Raw genomic sequence first — 20,987 nt, forward strand, 5'->3', positions numbered from 1 at the left:
AAGAATGGCAGATAAAACTGATGGACCACACTGAAATGGCAAAACTGACCAGAAGAATTAGGAACCAGGAAGAATAAATACTTGTAGTTGAAAGTTGAATTATGGTCTGTTTAAAGATTTGATAAAATTGGAGTAATAGAAGAGAAGCAGGAAAAAAATGTTGGCATAGGGATCCACAAAAGGGGAGGAGGGAAGTCAAAGGGGATTTACTGATTATATTTTAATTGTTTTCTTTGTTGTTGCTTGTAAACCTGAAAATGCAAAAATAAACTCTTACTCCCTCCCTCTCTCTCTCTCTCTCTCTCTCTCTCTGTAAAGGAACATTCCTATATCAATGCTGGCTAATTCAGGGATTGAAATGGAATTGCCTCTTTATTGGTGTTTAGTTCCTGCACTAGAGGAATTAGACACAGTTAATCAGCTTAAAACTAAAATAGACAGCAATGCAATGGCGGAGACTAGTGAACCACAGCTCTGCAGGCCTATTTTGACATTTAAAGGACACAATCATTATACAAATATTTTAAAAAGTTTGACAAATTTTTTTTTAATAAATGCAATGACAAAACATAAATAGACCACAAATTTTTTTTAACAAGACATCTCTCACATGTTTGATGTTTATAGTTATCCAAAGGGTGAGTGACTGGCTGGCTGTGTTTTTCTGGTCACCGTAGTGTCCTGGTCAGCATCTAGCTTTACTGAAGGTCACTTCAAGGAACAGGTGGAGAATGATGGACCAGACCCTAAAGAACAGCTGGCAACCACTGGCCATTGTAGGGCTAAAGGGTGCTTGCTAGAGGGGTGGACTGGAGCCAGGGCCTGCTGTAGCTGTATTGTATTAGACAGTGTATTCAAAACAGTTAAAAGCAAATGTGGGGGGGGAACAACTCTCAGCACCCTTAACTACAGTTCCCAGGATTGTTTTGGGGTGTGGGGAGCCATAACTGCTCGTGTGGTATAATCACATTTTAAATGCATGGTGCGGACATGGCCTTTTCCCCCCTAACATTTGTTCTGGAAGAAGCACAAGCCCCAAATAATAGGCTGAACAGGTCAAGGAGTCCATTCGAAATCTCAGTCCACTGCTTATTTCACTCTGTTTCTCCGGTGACAAAAAGGTGCACATTTTTGGAAGACTGGAGCATTTGGGCCGCCCGGTCGACACCCACCACCGCAGCCACCTTTTGAGCATCGTATTTTGAGTACAGCACTGTGCAGGTCAAGGTGGCCTCTTCCTCGCTGCCTGCCAGCTTCATCATATTGCAGACCTCACTATAGAAATGAGGATAGGTGGGCAGTTCGTAAAAAATAAGGTTCCGGATGCCTCTAATTGAGTACCTGAATAAAGCAAACAAACAAGAGGGCACAAAATGATTAATATGCAACCAGGCAACACAGAAATTCCTTTTTGAAACTTTAACCATTTACAGATGAAACAGAATACAGCTCCTTTTTTAATTTAACAGACTTGGGATTTCAACAAGGGAAATGGGACTTCCTGAACCTGCCCCCTCCCCGGCAGTGAAGCAGGATTAAAAGTTACAATGCAAAGAGGTAGAATAGATTCTCTAGACTGCTAGCCACCAAAAAACAGGGTCTCTGGATGCCTGAAAGCTTCCTGCAGCTATTTGCTGAACCTCCTCCCTCTCCACCTTATTTTTGTATGTTTGGCATTTGTTGGACCCCCTATATCATAAAGGTATCTGGTTGACTTTCAGTGAATAAGTAAAAAACAATGCAATGCAAAACAAACTATCAAACTGATATCTACATAAATGCAAACAAAAGCAAACCCCCATTAAAATACAGATATAAATGCTGAGAGGCCCAGCCTTCAAAATTTAAAAGGTTTGGGTGAATCAAAAGGGCTTCAGTTGGTGCCCCAAAGATCACAAAGGTGGCATCATTTTTATAAGGAAACCCCGTGGATTCCTATTCAAAAATCACTCCTCTAGTGGACCAGCAAAGTAACATCCCCTAGGTCCCTTCTCCTCTTGACAAACTGGATCATCTCTATCCACCTTTGTTCTTACCACTTAATTCAGACTTCTGGAACAAGGGAAACTTCCTCATACCAAGTCAGGCCTTTGATCCATCTAGCTCAGCACTGTCTACACAAGGGGTTGCCAACCTGGTCCCTATCGCCCACTAGTGGGCGTTTCAGGGTTCTAGGTGGGTGGTAGGGGGTTCTACGGGGGTTCTACGGCACAAGTTGAATCCTTCTTCCATCAAGCACTGGTTCCAGTGGAAGAAGAATCCTTCTTCCATCAAGCACTGGTTGGCGGTAAGGAAATTTTACCATCAAGAAAGATGCATTAGTGGGCAGTAGTTATAAAAAGGCTGACTACCCCTGGTCTACACTGATTAAGAGCAGCTCTCAGGGATTTCAGACAGAGGTCTCTTCCAGCCAAATCTGGAGCTGTCAGCATTAAACTCAAAACACATTCTCTACCAGTGAGCTATGGCCCTTCCTTGTTATTAAATAAATATGTATTTATTTAAATACGTTTTAAATACGTTTGGTTCAAATGGAAGTATACATAGCATCACATACTGATCAGCTGGCAATGATTTTCAAGACACATTTTACCTTTCTATGGGAGAAATATGAGCCCAAGAAACATCAGTTATTAACACATTCAGAAATCAAACCAGAAGTGTACTGTCTTTTAGCCTATATTTATGATCTGTGGAGCAGCATCTACATTGATGGTGCTGCATAGGTGATGAAAATAATACACATTTAAGAAATCTTCCAGTGCTGTGTGAAAAATTCCACATTTAATCCTAATTACGACACATTATTCATTTTTGGGGGGGGCAAGTATAACCTCATGCACCCTCTTCTATTAAAGACTTGGACTTTAGTGACCACCCCAGCCTACCTTTTATAAAAGTGGAAACGCTCTGTAAAAATCAGAAATTGCTTCACTCCCTTTAGGAAGAATTGTCTCGCTCTGGAAATGCCAGATTTACTGGTGTATTCACAGATGTGCACAAAACTCAACTCCTCCTTCTTGAAGTAGTTCCGAAGGCGCACGTAATCAAAATATGACGGGACGTAGATGAGTGTGTGCGACATGACGGCATCGCGATACTCGGGCAACACTTTCTCAATGAAAAAATGAAACCTGCTTAAGGAAACATAAACACGTTATTCTGCTCCAAAAATAAAAAAATTCCCAGCATCTTATTTAAAGCAAATGTAGAATATATATCACACACAAACACTCTCTTAACGTTGTAAATACACGTCTTACTCAACATATTGCAAAAGGGACCATTTTGAAGGAGCCTAGTTCCAATTTATTTCCTACATAAGCAGAATAAGGGAAAGATGTCGCCCCCTTCTCACTTGCGAGAGGTTTTATTAATGCTGCTTAATACAAAAGGAGGGTCTCCCCCTTAACTGATATGCACAAATGTGTCTTTATGACTATTTTTTACATGCACCACAGGCTATCTTATTCTTGATCGTATTTTCTAGCGAAAGCAATAAAAAATCTTATTAAAAACATCGTAAATGCATATAAAAATGATTTATACACAGATCACTAGAGTCTTCATAGTAAAAACACTGCAGACAGACCACTAACTGCATCTAACATTGTGTGGAGTCTCCACATTTTTACTATTATTCATATCCCACTTTTCCTTCAAGGACCGCAGGGTGACATATATGGTTTCTCCTGTCCCATTTATCTACGCAACATCCCTGTGAGGTTGGTTAGGTGGATAGATGGTGATGGGTCAAAGGACACCCCACGATATTTTGGAGACTGAGTGGGCACTTGGCTCTCAAACTTTCTTGGTGAGCTTTAGTGGGAGCAGGGGGAATTTCCACTATGGCAGTGATTACATTGCTCAAGTGATGGGAGATGCAGTCCAAAGCACTTGGGAGGGCATCAGACTGGGGAGGGCTGTTGCAGCTACAACGCAGAGCACTTAACCACAAGGCAACGTTTAGGAGTCCTCCACAAGGCAAGTGTCTAATGCCCAAGGAAAATAACTGGGACCGGCAACAGAGTGTTTCAGTGCAGAGTTGTTCAGGGTTGCCATCTTCCAGAGTTCCATCCTCTGGTTTTCTATTCTCTCCCGGCATGCCCCGCGGAGGACCTTAAGGTCCATAAATAGCAACACCCTAGTGGTCCCAGGTCCTAAGGAAGTCAGATTAGCCTCAACCAGAGCCAGGGCCTTTTCAACACTGGCTCTGGCCTGGTGGAATGCCCTGTCTCATGAGACCAGGGCCCTGCAGGATCTCATTTCTTTCCGCAGGGCCAGTAAGTTCCGCCTGGCCTTTGGCTTGGAACCAGCCTGATCCCCTTCCCCTCTTTCCTTTTCCTTCTGTGATAGAACCCCTATTTGGGGACTTCCCTGGCTTTTTTCTGGCCCACGTAGGACCAGTCTGGATAGTTGGCCTTGGTAAAGATTTGATGTTTTCATCCCCAAAAAGTATTTGATTTGAGTTTCTACTGAAATGAGGTTGCATTTTAATGTTGTATTTTAATCTTGTTTTTAAGTTGTATTTTAATCCATTGTTTTTATATCTGGTGTTAGCCACACTGAGCCCGGTCTTGGCTGGGGAGGGTGGGGTATAAATAATAAAAATAATTAATTATTATTATTATTATTATTATTATTATTATTATTATCATCATCATCATCTTTATCATCATCATCATCATCATCTCCCCACAGTCCTGGTAGGTAGCAATCTTTGTCTACAGTGTGCCCAGTCCTCATTGTGCTGTTTCTGGGGTCTGCCCGCTAGGCTTCCCTGCCTGCCCCCTGGCTAAAGATTCACTGCACTTTGGCAAGGCTTGAGGTCCCCTGCTGACACCTCCTCCTTGTCTGCAGATGGTGCCGTTTTGCCTGCATAAAGATCAGTGCTTGGAGAAGGAGTTTGCTATTAGTATATAGGATTGAGGTTTCTATAGCACCGCAGGAGGTTAGCCGAAGATTCTGGTGTGCATAATGTTGCCATTCAGCAGGCTGTGTTGGTTTCCTTGGATTTTTAAATTTTATTCCCCCGCCCACTGCCTGCACGCACACACACACACACACACACACACACACACTCTTTCCACAATGCTACACTCTACTGAGCACCAAATCTGAACCTGATGTCAGAAGAGCACAGCTGAAATGACCACATTACCTGGCATCTATTGCAGAAATGGAATTTTCTGCTTCCAGCTTGCGAAAAACATGAGGAAGCTGTACTACAACGTGGCTTATAGAGCCCTTCAGAGGTATGTTCCTTACCGCTACCTGCAAGAAGCAAACACAACAGGCAAATGAAGGCAATGTTAGAACAGACAGGTTACATCTGAGATCAACTCTCATGGAAAGGCTAAGAGTTGGCTTGCCGGCTTGGAACAGTTTGGTTTTTCATTCCCTCTATAACCAGCACTCAGGCATGAGTGCCATTTGCTTATGTAACCCAAACGCTCCCTCTGCCCAAGGTTTGCAAATATATAAACAATATTTTCCTTGCTCAGGGGCCTAAGAGACGCAAAACAGCTTAATGAGGACTGAGGGTGCTTCGCATACTCAGAACACTGGCTGCCTCTTGGGGTGGAAAAATGGAAAACTACACAGGAGGGGGAAACAGAATGGAACATCCTCTTGAGAAAGGGGACACTGAACTGGAGATGCAACATGTTCCAACCAAAAAATTTACAAAGAGTGGGAGTGCATAAAGGAATACATGGAAAGATTTGGTTTTGGAGCTTAAATTTAACATGCAATAGGTAAAATGCGCAAGGATACAAGACGATGTCATGACATATATGGAACAACAAATACAAACTTTTGTTAACACAACGAGAAAAAATATTAGGTTGAGAAGATCACACATGGGTGAAGGGAAGTAACGGGAACGGGGGGAGGGAGGTACAGGGCAGCATTTGGAAAATTGTTAATGATATATATGTGATTTAAGAGGTTAAGTACAAGGAGTTAAAAGAAGGAGATTAACATGAATGAAAAGCAAAGTCATGTTCTTGTTTGTATTATGATTTATTTTGGTTGTAAAATCCTCTGGTGTAAAGAGTGTACATTTTTTTTAAAAAATAGAAACTTAAAACTTAAAAAAATAAAAACAAACAACTGCAATTCCCAGGATTCACTGAAGGATGCCATTGCCCTTAAAGCAGAATAAAACCAATATAGAACTGGAACTGCAACATTTTATTGTACGTCCCCCTTGTCTACTTTAGAATCCTGTTCTCAACAGCAACGGACACCCGGGTGCTCTTAGAAACAAGTAGGGCATGGCGATGACAGCTACCTTCATTATATAGCTTTAGCAACTGGTAAGTTGCCTGTGAAAAAGGACTCTTCATTCAGCTGTCAAGGTTAGCAGTACTTAATAAGGCCATTTGTCTATCCTCCACGAACTGGCTTAATCCTTTTTTAAAAAACCCTCTAACTAGTGGCCATCAACTCGTCAAGGAGAGTGGTGAATTCAACAAGTAAATCAAGAATTGTGGGGAAAGTAGACACTTCCTTCTTCCTGTCATGAATCCAGTGCCAAAGAAACACTTCCTTTTACAGGAAAGTCTCCTGCACGCTATGCTTTCTCTTTGTACCTATAAATTACCATTTAAGGGAGGAAGAGAGACAGAGGGTACTCATCATAGGGTTGTGCTTGGCCCCAGGGATACTAGTTGCCAACCCTTATTTTACATGAACAAAGAAGATTTGTGTTGGTGCAAGGAAGATAGAAATAGGACATTACTGTTGAGGACGATGCCTGTCAAGGTTTATATCTTTAACGGGACAGTGGGGGTGGTGGGATATTTTAACAAACAAGCTTCAATATCAGCTTGGCAGCAGGAGACAAATTAATAACTGGAGGCAGCAATAATCTGAGGTCAGCTTGTCTTGAGACATTAAAACACATTAGGAATGGGAAGATTTATTATCTGTAAGTCCATAAGCACACACCCTCCCATTGCCCTTTGCTGCAAGGTCATGTTGGAAGGCCAATAAGCCTTCTTCACTTCTATACAAGGGCTACAGACACATGTGAACACTAACCTGCCCCCTGTAATTGAAGCAGTGCTTATTGAAGATGGAGTTGATCTGTGGATGCTGGAGGGCGCTGAACAGCAGCGTCTGCCGATAATACTTGGACCAGTTGTTCAGATTGAACATTCGCACCCGCGAGAAATCCACCCCATGAGACTCCAAAGGCAACAGGTTAATGTGGTTCATCAGGTGCTGTGAGCAGATTTTAAAAAGAAAAGGAAGATGTCCGTCAATCTGGATTGGTTTGCAGGAAGAGGAAAATCAAGGAAAGAGAACCCTGAAAAGTTCATGCATTATACTAAAATGAGCCACGTGAATGCAAATCTGAACTATTAAACTCCTTTCCTGGCTGAAACTGAGCAATGGATTTGGCTCGCTGGTAGAGCACCAGTTTGAATACAGAAGGTCGTAGGTTCAATCCCTGGCATCTCCAGGGAGAGGAAAGTCAACCGTCTGAAAACTTGGGAGAGCCATTGCCAGCCAGTACAGAATTGTTGGTATACTGCCCTTCATCCAAAGACCACAGGGCAGTTCACAACATAAAAATACAACATGAGAACACAAAATAGGTGACAAAACAAACAAACAAATCAATAACCCCCCTCCCATGAGCACATTTTAAAGGCCATAGATTGTTTAATCAGCCAAAGACCTGGTTATAGAGAAACATTCTCGCCTGGCGCCGAGACAATACTGAGCTAGACAGACTAAAGGTCCGACTCAGTATTTGGCAGCTTCCTTATGTTCCTAACAGCTCTTTGGCCGTTGTTGCTAGGAGGCTTTTGTTGCCTCTCAAGCTCATTTCTGGAAAATCGTTCTGCAGCATCCAAGAGACTGTCAATGATCACTGCAGCATGTGTTTAGTGAAACGAGGGTCATTCGACACCTGGCTTGCTCTAAGTGTTGTTTGAACCATCCAGTATTAGAAACCATACAAAACAAAATCTTTTAGTTGGTTCTAATGTTCTCAACTGGCCCACAGGAAATAATATGGTACAAGAAGAGATCACAGGAGCTGCTTAGGCTGCTTTTCATAGTTTCCATGTCTTTGCAACTGATTTGCCCTTAGAAAGAACTCCCCACTATTTTCTAGCATGAAATCAGAAGAGCTGGCTAGATCAGGCCAGTGGCCCATTGAGTCCAGCATCCTGTTATCACAGTGCTCAACCAGATGTCCTGCTGGCAGGCTTCTCACAAACATCAGTACAGCTGAACTCTACCAATCTGAAATTCCCAGAATACTCAGGGCATAATGCCTCTGACAGTGGAAGTAGAGAATAGCCTTATCCTCCACAGATATGACTACAGTGGCACTTCGGGTTAAGAACTTAATTCGTTCTGGAGGTCAGTTCCTAACCTGAAACTGTTCTTAACCTGAAGCACCACTTTAGCTAATGGGGCCTCCCGCTGCCGCCACGCGATTTCTGTTCTCATCCTGAAGCAAAGTTCTTAACCTGAGGTACTATTTCTGGGTTAGCGGAGTCTGTAACCTGAAGCGTCTGTAACCCGAGGCACCACTGTAATCCTATTTTTAAAGCTGGTGGCCATTGCTACTTGTGGAAGCCTTGCCAGGAGAATTTCTAAGCAATGTGCTACTTCTAGAGGGAAGCCTTGCCTGTTGAAGGCAGTCCCAAAAGGAGAATCGGCTTCGCTAAATTTTAAGAATGCATCCGCACTCAGAAACCCAGAACACATGTCTCCATCCCATTAGTTCAAATTAAACACCCGCGTTAAAATTTGCTGGCTGTTTACTGCATTACCTATCTTGTGGACCCTGTTCGTGAGGCATGATACATGAGTGAAAAGGGTAAGAGGGGGTAAGGAGATGCATTACCAAAACATGCTCCCAGTTCTGCATTAGGTAGATGTCGGCCTCATCGATGATAAGAATTTCTATGGACGAGAGGAAATCATAGTCTCTCTTGTTCTCTCCCTCAGCTCCAATAACAGTCCTCAGGCCAAGGGGAGATGCAATGATAATATCGGAGGAGTAAAAAGGCGCGTACAGCCGTATGCTCTTCTGAAGAACAGAAACACCTGCCCAAACACAGACAGGCAAGTCAGTCACCAGTCAGTCATTTCAACAGTCATTATTTCACAGAATCCCAGAACGGTTGTGTATAGTTGTTCCTTTCTCTCTGAACCATCACAACCTTCACACCTGATCACAATGGCCGTGTATGTATGGGTGAGTTGGGTGAGCATGCAAGTGTGCATAGAAACCTCTGAGTGGATGCAGCTTACTCTACAAAAGGCAATGATCACATGTGTCACTCTGCCCAATTTTGTCTCTGAGAGCCAGTGTGGTGTAGTGGTTAAGAGTGGTGGACTCGTAATCTGGGGAACTGGGTTTGACTCCCCGCTCCTCCACATGCAGCTGCTGGGTGACCTTGGTCCAGTCACACTTCTCTGAAGTCTCTCAGCCCCACTCACTTCACAGAGTGTTTGTTGTGGGGGAGGAAGGGAAAGGAGATTGTTGGTCGCTTTGAGACTCCTTTGGGTAGTGATAAAGCGGGATATCAAATCCAAACTCTTCTTCTTCTTCGGTCCTACCCATTGCTAGCTAGGGTTGCCCATGAGGGAATGCTGCCCTTGGGATAGGCCCCAAGTCAGGGATGGGGAACATCCAGCCCATGAGCATATCTTGGCCTGCCAGGCCATCTTCCCCAAACCTATGACCATCCACCCATCAGCTGACATCACTGGTGACACCAGCTGACAGGCAGGGTTTAATCCTGCACTGGTTGCATGATCTTGTTCCCAGCAAAAAATGCACAGCCTAGGCAGCAGAACAAGATCAGCATGAGACTAGAGACTCGAAGGGGAAGGGTGAGGGAAACTCACAAAGGCTCCTCTCTCACTCCCATCAGAATGAAAGGCATTTTGACAGGTGGGCAGCCCTGCCCACTCATCAAATTAAGTCTGCAAGGCAGATCCTGATAAAGACCTGGCACATGGAGTAAAAAATGTTCCCCATCCTAAATGGAGGCACAACCCATTTCCATGCAACCACCGCCATGGTGTAAATACATGGAACCAACGACATGAACTGGATAGTAGACCTTCCTCCAATTCCCTTGTTTGAATTGGGATCAGCTGCTTCCCTGATTCCAAACACACCTACAGGGTCAACGTTAAGTGACAATGCACCAACCAGTATCACAAAAATGAACGCACGCCATGTTTGTCACTACGGTGAAGAGAACTTCTCTGCTTCTTTCAGCATGCCTAGTAAGTAGGTAAGACACATTCGTACAGGGAAGGGAAATCCTGAAGGGAACCATTTGGCAACTGGACTTAATCAAAAGGAAACCATCAGCGGCAGTCATGACGCACTACTTGCATCTCTTGGCTGTATTATTAAGCAATATCTTTCATGAGACAATACCTTCAAGTAACATTAAGGTTTAATGCAGCCTTCTCATAGCAAGAGTCCTAGACATCAAGCCACAGGGAAAGACTCTGCATAATGCACCAATAAACCAGCATGAAATTGCAATTTCTGGAAGAGTCTTGACGCTTTCTGTTTAGCCAACATTTGGACTCACTTCACCTGGGGAGAGTACAGCAGGGCTCAGCTGGAAGCCGCAGGCATTCTAGCTGCACAATCACCATTTTGCAGATGAACACAACATCTAGATCATTTACTGAATTTCTGCTTTCTCCAGTCCTCAAGGGCAACAAAGAAGAGTGACGGTTACAACACTGCCATCAGATTCGATTTCGGTTTTCTAGTTTCAGCGCAGTGCAGGGCTCGTTAGGGGTTCAACAACTCCAGAATAAGGGCTGCCTCCACCTATGCCTCCACAACGATTATTGCAGCTTCCACACCTTGGCATCCCCAATGTTTATTGCACACCATTGCAGCTGGGGTGTGCTTGTGCTGGTGGTAGATTAGCAGGCTGCATGTTCCATACAAAAGCATACAGCTTTGCTCTATGCTTACCGAAGTGTAGAGTTAGAAGGGACCTGGGAATTCACCTAGTCCAACGCGCTGCTCAGTGAAGAATCTGCAATGCAGGGCGCACTCCTGATAAATGGCTGCCCAGCTTCTGTTTAAACACCTCCAGCAAAATAAAAGTCCACCACCGCCACACAAGGCAATCTGTTCCATTCTCAGATAGCTCTTTTATCATCTGGAAGCTTCTCCGAATGTTTCAAAGTCCTGGCTTCAGCAGCAACGGAGAACCCGTCTTCTCCATTTTCTGTGTGATCACTCTTCAGATATTTAAAGACTGCTGTCAACCGTGTCTGGAGAAGGAACTGGCAAACCACTCCAGTATTTTGCCAAGAAAACTCCATGGACATAAAAAAGGAGAAGCTCTGAGAAGAAAGTGAGTTTCCAAGGCATGCTCTGGTTCATGGGGTCATGGAGAGTCGAACATGACTAAGAAGACTAAACAACAACAAAACCCCTTAATCTCCTCTCCTCCAGGCTTTACATGCCCAACTCTTTCAACTGTTCCTCCTAGGTAATGGATTCCAGACCCTTCACTATCCTAGTTTCTCTCTTCCCTGGGCACTTTCCAGTTTGTAAGGAGAAGGCGTGGCACAAATTATTATTAATATTATTAATTTTTATTATTATTAGAATTTGTATACCACCCTATACCTAGGGGTCTCATTTTAAAAGGGCATAGGATATCAATCAGATCAACCAAAGGCCTGGTTAAAAAGGAACGTTTTTGCCTGGTGACTAAAGGTGTATAATGAAGTCGCCAGGCAAACTTCCTTGGGGAGAGCATTCCACAGACAGGGAGCCCCTGCAGAGAAGGCCGGTTCTTGTGTTGCCACCCTGCGGACCTCTCAAGGAGGAGGCACATAAAGGAGGACCTCAGAAGTTGATCTCAAGGATATTCCAAAGATCACAGCACTGCCACAGAGGACCAATGGACAGATTTCCTGTTTTGCACAGAGCAACAACCAGCTGATTGAGAAGAGGGGGACACACTCTCTGTGTCTAAGATTTTGACTCCTGAAATACCATGGCACGGTCCAACTTTATGCAGGGTAAAGGCACAACTGGACCAAAAGCAGCACAAGACACAGCCGCATACTGCTTCTGTCCCAGCCAATTTCTCCATATTGAGCATGTCTTCCCATGCTTGTGCAAAGCGTTTTCTTGTGCGCTCCAAATTAGTCCACGTCCACCTCTTCTTCACTTTTGAGGAGGAAGGACAAGTGATGCAGTTGCTAGGCAACAGTAGGTGGCAGCGAGGAAATACACCAAGGCATCTACTTTTCAACCCTGCACAATGTGGTTGGGCCCGTAGCTGCTGGAGCTATATATCCAGTACAGCTCTCAGTGCTGATGCTCAGTGAGATTCCGAATTAGCCTGCATCTCCCTACCATCTTTTGTTACCTTAAGTCAATCTTGCTGTAGAGAGACAAGGGAGATCAGAGCAGTTTAAAAAAAACAATAAGGAGCAGGATATAAGGTCCTCCACTTAGCTGAGTTATAGCCGAATGAGACCACTGGCCCATCTCAGCCAGTACTGTCTACTCCGCTTGGCAGCAATGTCTCAAGCAGAGGAAGGAGAGCATGAAAGACAATTAAGTAGCAGCAGCTTCATCCATAATTTTGAAGCACCAATTGTTTTGAATCACATCCAACCCGCACAATGTGGTCCAGCTTGTGCATTTGCCTCAATGTTACAAGCAGGGCCAAGCTTGAGCCCTTTGTTGTTGTTTTAAAAAAATGGTTCTGCAATCAAATTTTCCATGCAAACTGTTTGCAGTGCAATGGAATTTTCCATGGAAAAAGAGTGTCCATTTCTGAAAATGCATTGTTCCTCAAAATTATGTAGTAACAAGATGAACAAACACACTAGTAGTGAAACTGGGAAAGTTTAAAGGTTGCAATGTACGTTTTTCAGAGTACTATTCGTAAAAAAACATAAATGCACGCACGCACATACAATATAATTGTACAGCTCTTTTGGCATGCTGAAATTAGCATGCTAACAGTTTTTGGTGTTGTCATTATAATGTCTTAAATATTTTCAAGTATTTCGATGATATCTGTAAGGCTTTGAATGAAACATCTAAGCTGCATTAATTGCACTTGACTATTTTTTCCCCACTAAGGAAATTGTTCCATACAAATACTTTTGGCAACTGTGGAAAAATTAGAGATAGTTATTCAGTGTATAAATTTACACTGAATGCTTTGTAAAACATTATTACCACATACTAACTAATCAGAAAGCAAACATGCTAAACCACATTTAAATCATTTTTGGGCACTTGAATTGTTTCCCCAGCAAACCCACATCACTGGCGACTGGTAAAAATATTGCAGGTGTGTGTAGGTGTGTATGGCTTGTGGAAGATTATAAACAGAGAGATCTAAAGCAAATGACATACACAAAGTAGTGGGGTTAGCACTTTGTGCTATCTTTTTCTTCTGAAATCACTGTTTGCAGCACTACACACCAAACCACACCTGCAACTCCTACATCTGATGAAATGGACTGTACTCCACAAAATGTCAAAAAATTTGGTGCCAAGTGACTCCTTGTTGTTTTTCCTATAAATGAAGCAGCCCTAAGGAGTCTAAATGGTAAGAGGGAGAATTACATTTAAAAACAAGACAGTGTTGGCTTTACGAAGGGGGAAAAAATCTACGCAAAAAATCGAATACTATTTTGGAGATTTGGTGGGCTTCCACTGGGCATTCAAAAAAACAACCCTAAACTTGTAAAACATGCTTAATGCTTTGAACTATTTTTTAGAACAAAAAAGAACTGATCTTAATATGTCAGTACCTAGCCTGAAGTGGTCATCAATGTTCCCAGCAAAGACAGCTTCATAATCTTCTGGCCTCTTCAGATTGGGAGGTTTCTCTTCTGGATCTGAGCCAAACTCCCCCTTGAACCGCTTTTTGTTACTAACATCAATTTTCTTTTGACTTGTCAATTCAAGGAGGCTGATGAAAATCTGCACCACGCGTAAAGCAGATTCCCGGAAGGGCACCACTATCAACACCTATGCAGGGAAATGCAGAAGCAAATCTATTTTGAGCAAGAAATATTTTTCAAAAGAAGATACACAGAGAGTGAGATGCTATATTGTAGGTATTTAGGGCTAGCCATTAAAAAAATTATGTGCCCCTCATCTAGCTTTAGCTGACTGAACACTCTTTTAAATACGTATTTATTTGCAGAATTTATATCCTACCAAACATACAACATAAATTTATTTTTGTACCCAGGGCAGCTAACAAAGTAGAAAGATAGAAAAAAATATTGTAATGAGAATAACTAGCACAACAAACTAAAACAGCAATTGTCTGTTCAAACAGTCCAGTGAAAATTAGAGCTGCTCAAAGTTGTAAGTGTTAAAATTTACCGTTCTAAGAAGAATGGGAAAACAGTAGAAAAAAAATGCCTGGTGCCTAAATCACAGTAATAAGGGCATTAGGTGGGTCTCCCTGTGGATGGCATTCCAAAGGTGAGTAGCCACCAATGAAATGGAATTTTATCTTCATTTGACACCCAGACCAGTGGAGTTGGGTGGGATAATGGTTTCAGATGATAATCTCAGTGAGCAGGCAGATTGCTGCTGGAGAAGGCAGTTCAGTGAATACCTGGGTCCATATATATGAAGGAGAGAGTTCTAGATAACTATACAGAAATAAGGAGCATTCTCCATGGGATATACTGAACAATGTTTGTCATTCTTTATCAAACTTCCTATCCCTGGCATTTGAGCATTAAAATGAAGATCTAACCAAAAAACCCCAAACATACCCAGTGTTATGATACAAGATTTAAACAGCCCCCAAGGAATAGATCCTGGAGATTCCAATAACATTTTCTACTCAAGTCCAAAAAGAAAATTGGTCCATCGTTTGCTATACAAGAGAAGCAAATATTGGATGCAATCAATTGAAGTCTTATTGCATGATGATTATGGACTCATGGACAGTTGGCCAAACATGGGCACCTTACAGTTTCCAAGTTGTAAGAGATTTAATAATTCCCCTACTGGGTCAGGGATTCATAGGCTGATTTGAAGGGACACCTTTACTGTACAACGGCAGCTCTGTTTAGGGAATACCACATACACCAAGGCATGTTTTCCATGCAATGATGACAAATTAAGGAAATCCTTTCACCTTTGGTCTTGTGAGTCCTTGATCTCTGAAGCTATCATCATCAGTCCCAGGTTTTTGGTCCCTTCGCTTGGCATTATTGCCAAGCACTTGGGCATTTGCCTTCAAGACGTGGTTCAGGGCATGCAGGCAGTAGACTTGACGGACTTCTTCCCCATTGCTTAAAGCAGTCCTCTCAGGGTAGAACAAGTCCTTGTATGAATTCATGATGCAGAAAAGCTCTTTCTGCAGTGGAGTAAATGGCTGATCTTTCGATTTCACCTGCGTGGAAAGGAATGGGCTGTTGACTTTAGGCCAAGCAGATCCTAAAGGCTTGCGAAGATGAAGCCGTTTCAAATCAACTTCTTTGTCTGGCTTAACCATTCCAAACTTCTCCAATTTTGAAGAAAAAACTAACTGCCCCAGTGCTGGCCACTAGAAAGGAGAAACAAACACAACACAAGGTTAAACACAACTCCTGTTAATAATATTAGATACGCTGTAAAAGACCCTATTTCTCTTTTTTTTACAGAGGATGAGCACAACGCATTCAGAGATGAGTTAGCAAGTTTTGAACCAAATAAGGAATAGAAACCAACCACAGTGAATATGAAATAAATGTACGTTATTACCTTGACTTGGCTGATAGATTTTGAACATGAAAGAATTTTATCTATTTGTTTTTCTTCCAGTTCTTCTTCGACATGACACTTAAATGGATCTGTGTGGAGAGATAAAAACAATGTTATGAAAACTAGACTCTGCTCTACGCATTTTTAAAAGAAAACTGATCAGGAGGAGGAAATTGTTATCGCTGAATTATGAATTGTTAGAGATCTATCAGAGATCGCAAATGCTGCATCTAACAGTAAAATAGAAGAAGAAGAAGAAGAAGAAGAAGAAGAAGAAGAAGAAGAAGAAGAAGAAGAAGAATGTAATCATAAAAGAATCTTGCATGACAAGGCAATTCTACGGTACAGAAAACAACATCATGGCTAAAGGGGAACATCTGCCTCACCCCAATGTGGTAGGACTCCAGTTCCCATCTGCCTCAGTCAGTGCAGTCCACCTCTGTTCTACAATGAGCATACACATAAGCCTTGTCATTCCCCCCAAAAGGAACACCCATTCTCAAGAGGTTTGGCAAACCCAAGCAGGCGTTGGAAGGAATGGAAGAACCACATTTAGCAAAATATTTTTTCCACCACCAAAGAACTGAACTTATTGACAATAAAAAACAAATTAGCTATTAGTGTTCAAGTCTGATTTGCACAACTGATGACTTAAGTTAAATGCAGCTTGCTACGTGTGGTTTGCCAGATGCAATGGAAATCTCTCCTTTGTGTAGTTTTAATCAGGCAGCACAAAGAGGAGGTTCATCTGACTTCAGGTGGAAGGTAACAGGTTCTATGGCTCATCAGCTGCTCAGATCTGCTTTAAATCAATTTCTCAAGGTTCTTAGGCTACCTTAAGGAATAATGTCCTCCCCTAGGCAGCAACATATGAACCTATAACCAAGACCACCACAGTTCTAATTATATAATACAATACAATAATATATATTACATATTAAATATCAATAATCCAGCAAGCAGTAACCAGGATTAATAAACCTTTTGAAACATAAAAGCATAAAAATGACCAAAATTTCAATAAGCAATTGAAACAAGACTCTAAAAAACAGTAACAACTATAATAAAAATCCTCTTAATTTAAAACCATTGGAAACAGGTACAGATGAGGCCACTCACACATTCCTTGGGTGTTCCATTGGGCAGGGGCCACCTCTGAAAAGGACCTGTTTCTAGTGTCTGCCAGTTTAATTGGCCTTAGTGGCATGCCAATGAAAAGGGCCTCCAAATTCAACCATAGGGCTCAGACTGGTCCAAAGAGGTGAAGGCAGTCCTTCGAGATGTCAAGAAGCTTGTATGTAGGTACTCTCCCCCACCCAACAAACATTTAATATAAAGACCATGCATTTTACCTTTTGCAATATCTGCAGAACCACTGCTTTCTTTTCCATCTGCAGAAGGATCACTGCACTCTTCTTCTATGAAATTGGTTTCCAGGCTAAACTCAGATTCGTGCTGCAAGTCTGTGAATTCTTCAGTAGCTTCATGTTTTAGGTTGCTAGAAGCCTCTGGATCTCCAGGTTCCTCTTGGCTGTTTTTCTGCAGTGGTGCTTCTTGATCTATACCAGATCAAAAAGAAGAAGAGTCGTAGGTTGTATTCGTATGAGAGCTGTGGTTCACAGAATTTGAGATGCACTGGATTACCTGATTCTGGGGGGTCAGGCGCATTGCTGTCATTGTCTTCGTCCTCCATTTCTCCCTCATCTTCTTCGTACTCATCATCACTGCCCACTTCTGCATCACCTTTGTTGCTTCCTCCTTCTGATTCATCTTCATCATCCTCACTGTCCGAATACGGAGCAGTTTTTAAGGTGGCCAGTAACTTGTGATATACTGAGGCTTGTTCAGAATCATTCTCTGTGTCACTTTCTGAGCTTGACTGCTCAGAAGTGTCTGACTAGAAATGGGGGAAAAATAACCCAGGACATATAATACAAACATACTGATACAGATTCTGATCACTGGATGCTGAGCCTAGTATTACCTTCTATACTATTCTATCCAAATCCAGCTTTTATATGTCAGCAACCCTCCAAAGTTCACAGGCTGAGGGGTTTCCTTCTGAACTGGTAATGCCAGTGATTAAACTTAGGATCTCATGCATGTAGACTGTCCTTCTACAAGATGGTGCCCTCAAGATGGGCAACTCCTGGCCGTGTTCAGCTGTAGCCTGAAACATCTGGAAAGCAACAGGTTGGAGAAGACTGATGCGGACCACTTGCATTCCTTCCAATAGGGATTCAGGCCTCATCATGGGACTTAAACTGCTAATAAATATTTCAAGTTTTGTGTTAAGAAATCCAAATTATGGGTGAGATCCAATGGCACGTCAGGGGCCATGACGGTACTTCTCTTCTTCCCCTGCACCCCTATCTGCTCTAGAGTATCCCTCAACTCATTGGAGCAGATGTTTGGGGCTTGTGGGGAGCTGCAGGAAGGAGGGAAAGGAATTCCCATTTGCAACAGCAGAAATGTGTTGTGCAAGCGGGATGGGTTGGGGCAGGGATAGAGAATGAGCTGGAGCCAGAGGATGGGACTGCTGAAGTCCTACTCTGTTATTACTGCAAGCTTCCACAAACCTTCCCCAGCTTTTTCAGATTTGCAAGCTTTCCTCTGAAGTAACAAGTGCTAGGACAGGAATAGAGAACCTGTGGCCTTTCAAATGTTGTTGGATTACAATCCCTACAATGCTCGACCACTGGCTGTGCTTGGCTGAGGGTGATGTGAGTGGAGTCCAATAAGATATGCTGAAGCCTAAATTCTGGGTAAAATACCAGGCGCTAAAGCAGACACATAAAATCATAGAATTGTGGAGTTGGAAGGGACCCTGAGGATCATCCAGCACGAACCCCTGCAATACAATGCAGCTGCCCTATACAGGGATCGAACCTGCAACATTGCCACTATTAGCACCACACTGAGCTATCGAATTACACTGCAACCAGGGATGGAAACAGCAAAGGCAGTGAGGAGGGATGTGCTATAGAATTTGAACTAACTGTGTTAATACAATTAGTCAGTTTTCATGCATTAGCACTTCCCATTAATTTATCCAAATAAAAAGAGGCATGCTTTAAAAAAGGTAGGGTCACTCTTACCAGTTCACAGATTTGAGTTGGTTTTTCTTTCCCAGAAACCCTAAAAGGAAACCATTTGAATTTAATTTATCTTTAGCGACTGATACATAGATTGAAAAAGAAATTGAAAATAATCAAAATGGTGTGTAGCTTTTAATATTTGGAGAGTTTAGCACAAGAAGATGTGAGCATTACTGCACATAGATGCCCATCACAACTTATAATGTCCTGATTGGAACCAGAACAACAAGAGATTTCCAAAAGACAATTATATTTTAAGAGTTCCTTAATGCTTGCATCACTCTACTGTGTGCAGCCTTTGCACACCTGTGTGGACACCACCTGGGAGCTGGAAGGAGATCACTGATGGCTCAAAGCTGAACTGCACCTTTCGAAAAAGAGAAAACTTTACAGAAAGCTGTGATCAAACCATCCCAAGTGAGTTGTCCTTTCTGGGCCCCAAATGACTGAAGGAAAAAAAGCATCAATCCCAGATTATTATTGCTGCTGCATCACCTAATACATTGTAGAGAATCTGGCATTGAATAATTGGAAGGGAAAGGAGGAGCCCAAAGATACAGTTATACTGGGTACAAGCAATAGCTTTTAATAGGCATGTTTAGTCAGATGTAAGCCCCACTGAACTCTATGGGGCTTGGCCCCTGGTAAGTGTGCATACAGCGGCAGTCTAAAAGACTTGTGGTGGATCGCACAACTCTTTTGCCCCAGTGCTCACTCCTGTGAAACTGTAGTGTTTGCGGGGTTTTGAAGCACTACAGGACCATGCAAAAACAGTGAACAGAGGTTGAGTGTGGGATAAGTGTGCACACTATGAGCAGCAGGGCCTTAATCATAACCAGACGCCCATGGGAAACCAGCAAGTGGTGGTATCTGTTCACAACAGCACTCCCCTCCTGTGGTTCCCAGAGAGAAGAAACACAATGGTGCATCTGCAGCAGCACAATCGGACGCCTTCATCTGCCCCAACTGCAACAAAACTTATCTCTCCAGTAGCGGTTTCTACAGCCGCAGCAGGCTCTGTAACCTTCCAACAGTTTGCTGTCAGCCCCATAGGTGCATTCCTCTATTATCTCCCGATACAGATGGATGCCGACTGGACTGCCTTTGAGTGGGGAGATGATATCCTCTGCATTCTGGGACAGATAACTAAAAACTTTCTGCTCTCTATCAGTTGTGAGAGATGGAGACACAGGAAGAAAGGAGGCAAAGGCCATTGAAAAATGAAAATGAAGATATAGTCAGTTATGGATCACTGAAAATGCTGCAGGAGTGGGGAGAAAGGCATTTAGGGCAGCCAAAATCCTGGGAGCAATTCAGTCGATGTGAGGAAGGGGGAAATTGTGGCTTTCCAGACGTTGTTGGACTCCAACTCCCATCAGCCTTGGCCGACACGGCCAGTTACCAGGGACGATGGGAGTCGTAGTCCGAGAACACCAGGAGGGCGCCGACTCAGGGAAGGCTACTGTAGGGAAATCGTTGCAGGCAAGAAGACTCATCAGCAAACAGATCCTTCACCTTTCACCTTAGACGCTATTCAAACAAGCCCCGCTCACCGATCATAGAAGGGGTGCTCCTCCCCGAAATCCTTGAGGTGCTTCTTCTGCTTCTTACTCAAGCTGCTGATCAGCTGCTGCTGCCGGCGAGCTTTTCTCTTCCCCATGTTGTCGAACTTCCTGCTCCGCTTCCCACGTGGATTGCCTCCCCTGTCGCTTTACGGCCCCCCAAGTCCGCCGCTTACGACAGTGGGCTGGGCTGAATCTGCTGTGGGTTCCTTGGCTCCTCCTGGAGGAGGAATGAATGGTACCTGGCGTGTAAGGGCTTATAGTTAGGGGGTTTTTTCCACCTTTACGCAGAAGTTCCATTGGGTCCCAGTGAGCTTGCTGGCAAGTAAATGTGTTTAGAATCGCAGCCCATATCGGTTATCCCCCCCCCAACCCCGGTTCGTTGAATGCTCTCTTTAATGCACGTGTTATTGAGACAGTTCTAGGGTTCCTTGAACCTCGCTGGGGATTGTAACTCTGTGAGGGGCGGACTACAGTGCCCAGAATCCTTTGCGGCAATCGCAGCCCGGTCGCTGACGCAACTTGGACGGAGAAGGCGGGGCTTAGCTGCGGCAGCTGCTT

The 20,987-nt window shown here is 43.2% G+C and overlaps 1 protein-coding gene across 3 annotated transcripts; it reads right to left on the bottom strand.

Moving 5' to 3' along the window:
• Nucleotides 1–1,005: 1,005 nt before the first annotated feature.
• On the bottom strand, nucleotides 1,006–20,894 carry UTP25 (UTP25 small subunit processome component). 3 transcript variants are annotated; one of them, XM_053383285.1, is made up of 13 exons: nucleotides 20,418–20,894; nucleotides 18,865–18,904; nucleotides 18,453–18,527; nucleotides 17,411–17,663; nucleotides 17,119–17,325; nucleotides 15,767–15,855; nucleotides 15,159–15,569; nucleotides 13,807–14,026; nucleotides 8,873–9,075; nucleotides 7,048–7,230; nucleotides 5,162–5,274; nucleotides 2,889–3,134; nucleotides 1,006–1,341 (listed from the first exon to the last, which is right to left on the bottom strand). In XM_053383285.1, exons 1-13 carry the CDS (start codon nucleotides 20,522–20,524, stop codon nucleotides 1,095–1,097), a joined length of 2,394 nt encoding a protein of 797 aa, XP_053239260.1. In that variant the 5' UTR covers nucleotides 20,525–20,894; the 3' UTR covers nucleotides 1,006–1,094. The 3 variants fall into 3 exon arrangements, with proteins under 3 accessions (XP_053239260.1, XP_053239262.1, XP_053239261.1); XM_053383287.1 differs by having other exon boundaries at nucleotides 18,453–18,546; nucleotides 20,418–20,529; XM_053383286.1 differs by lacking the exon at nucleotides 18,453–18,527 and having other exon boundaries at nucleotides 20,418–20,892.
• Nucleotides 20,895–20,987: the final 93 nt, after the last annotated feature.

Source organism: Podarcis raffonei, chromosome 3, assembly GCF_027172205.1.
Source record: "Podarcis raffonei isolate rPodRaf1 chromosome 3, rPodRaf1.pri, whole genome shotgun sequence".
Classification (NCBI taxonomy): Eukaryota; Metazoa; Chordata; class Lepidosauria; order Squamata; family Lacertidae; genus Podarcis; species Podarcis raffonei.

Coding starts and splice junctions, on each gene's coding strand:
- UTP25 (XM_053383285.1), bottom strand. CDS start 20,524: ATGGGGAAGAGAAAAGCTCGCCGGCAGCAGCAGCTGATCAGCAGCTTG. Junction 15,570..15,766: donor AATCTATCAGCCAAGTCAAG/GTAATAACGTAC, acceptor TCTCCTTTCTAG/TGGCCAGCACTGGGGCAGTT. Junction 3,135..5,161: donor ATTTCTGCAATAGATGCCAG/GTAATGTGGTCA, acceptor TTCCTTAAGCAG/GTTTCATTTTTTCATTGAGA.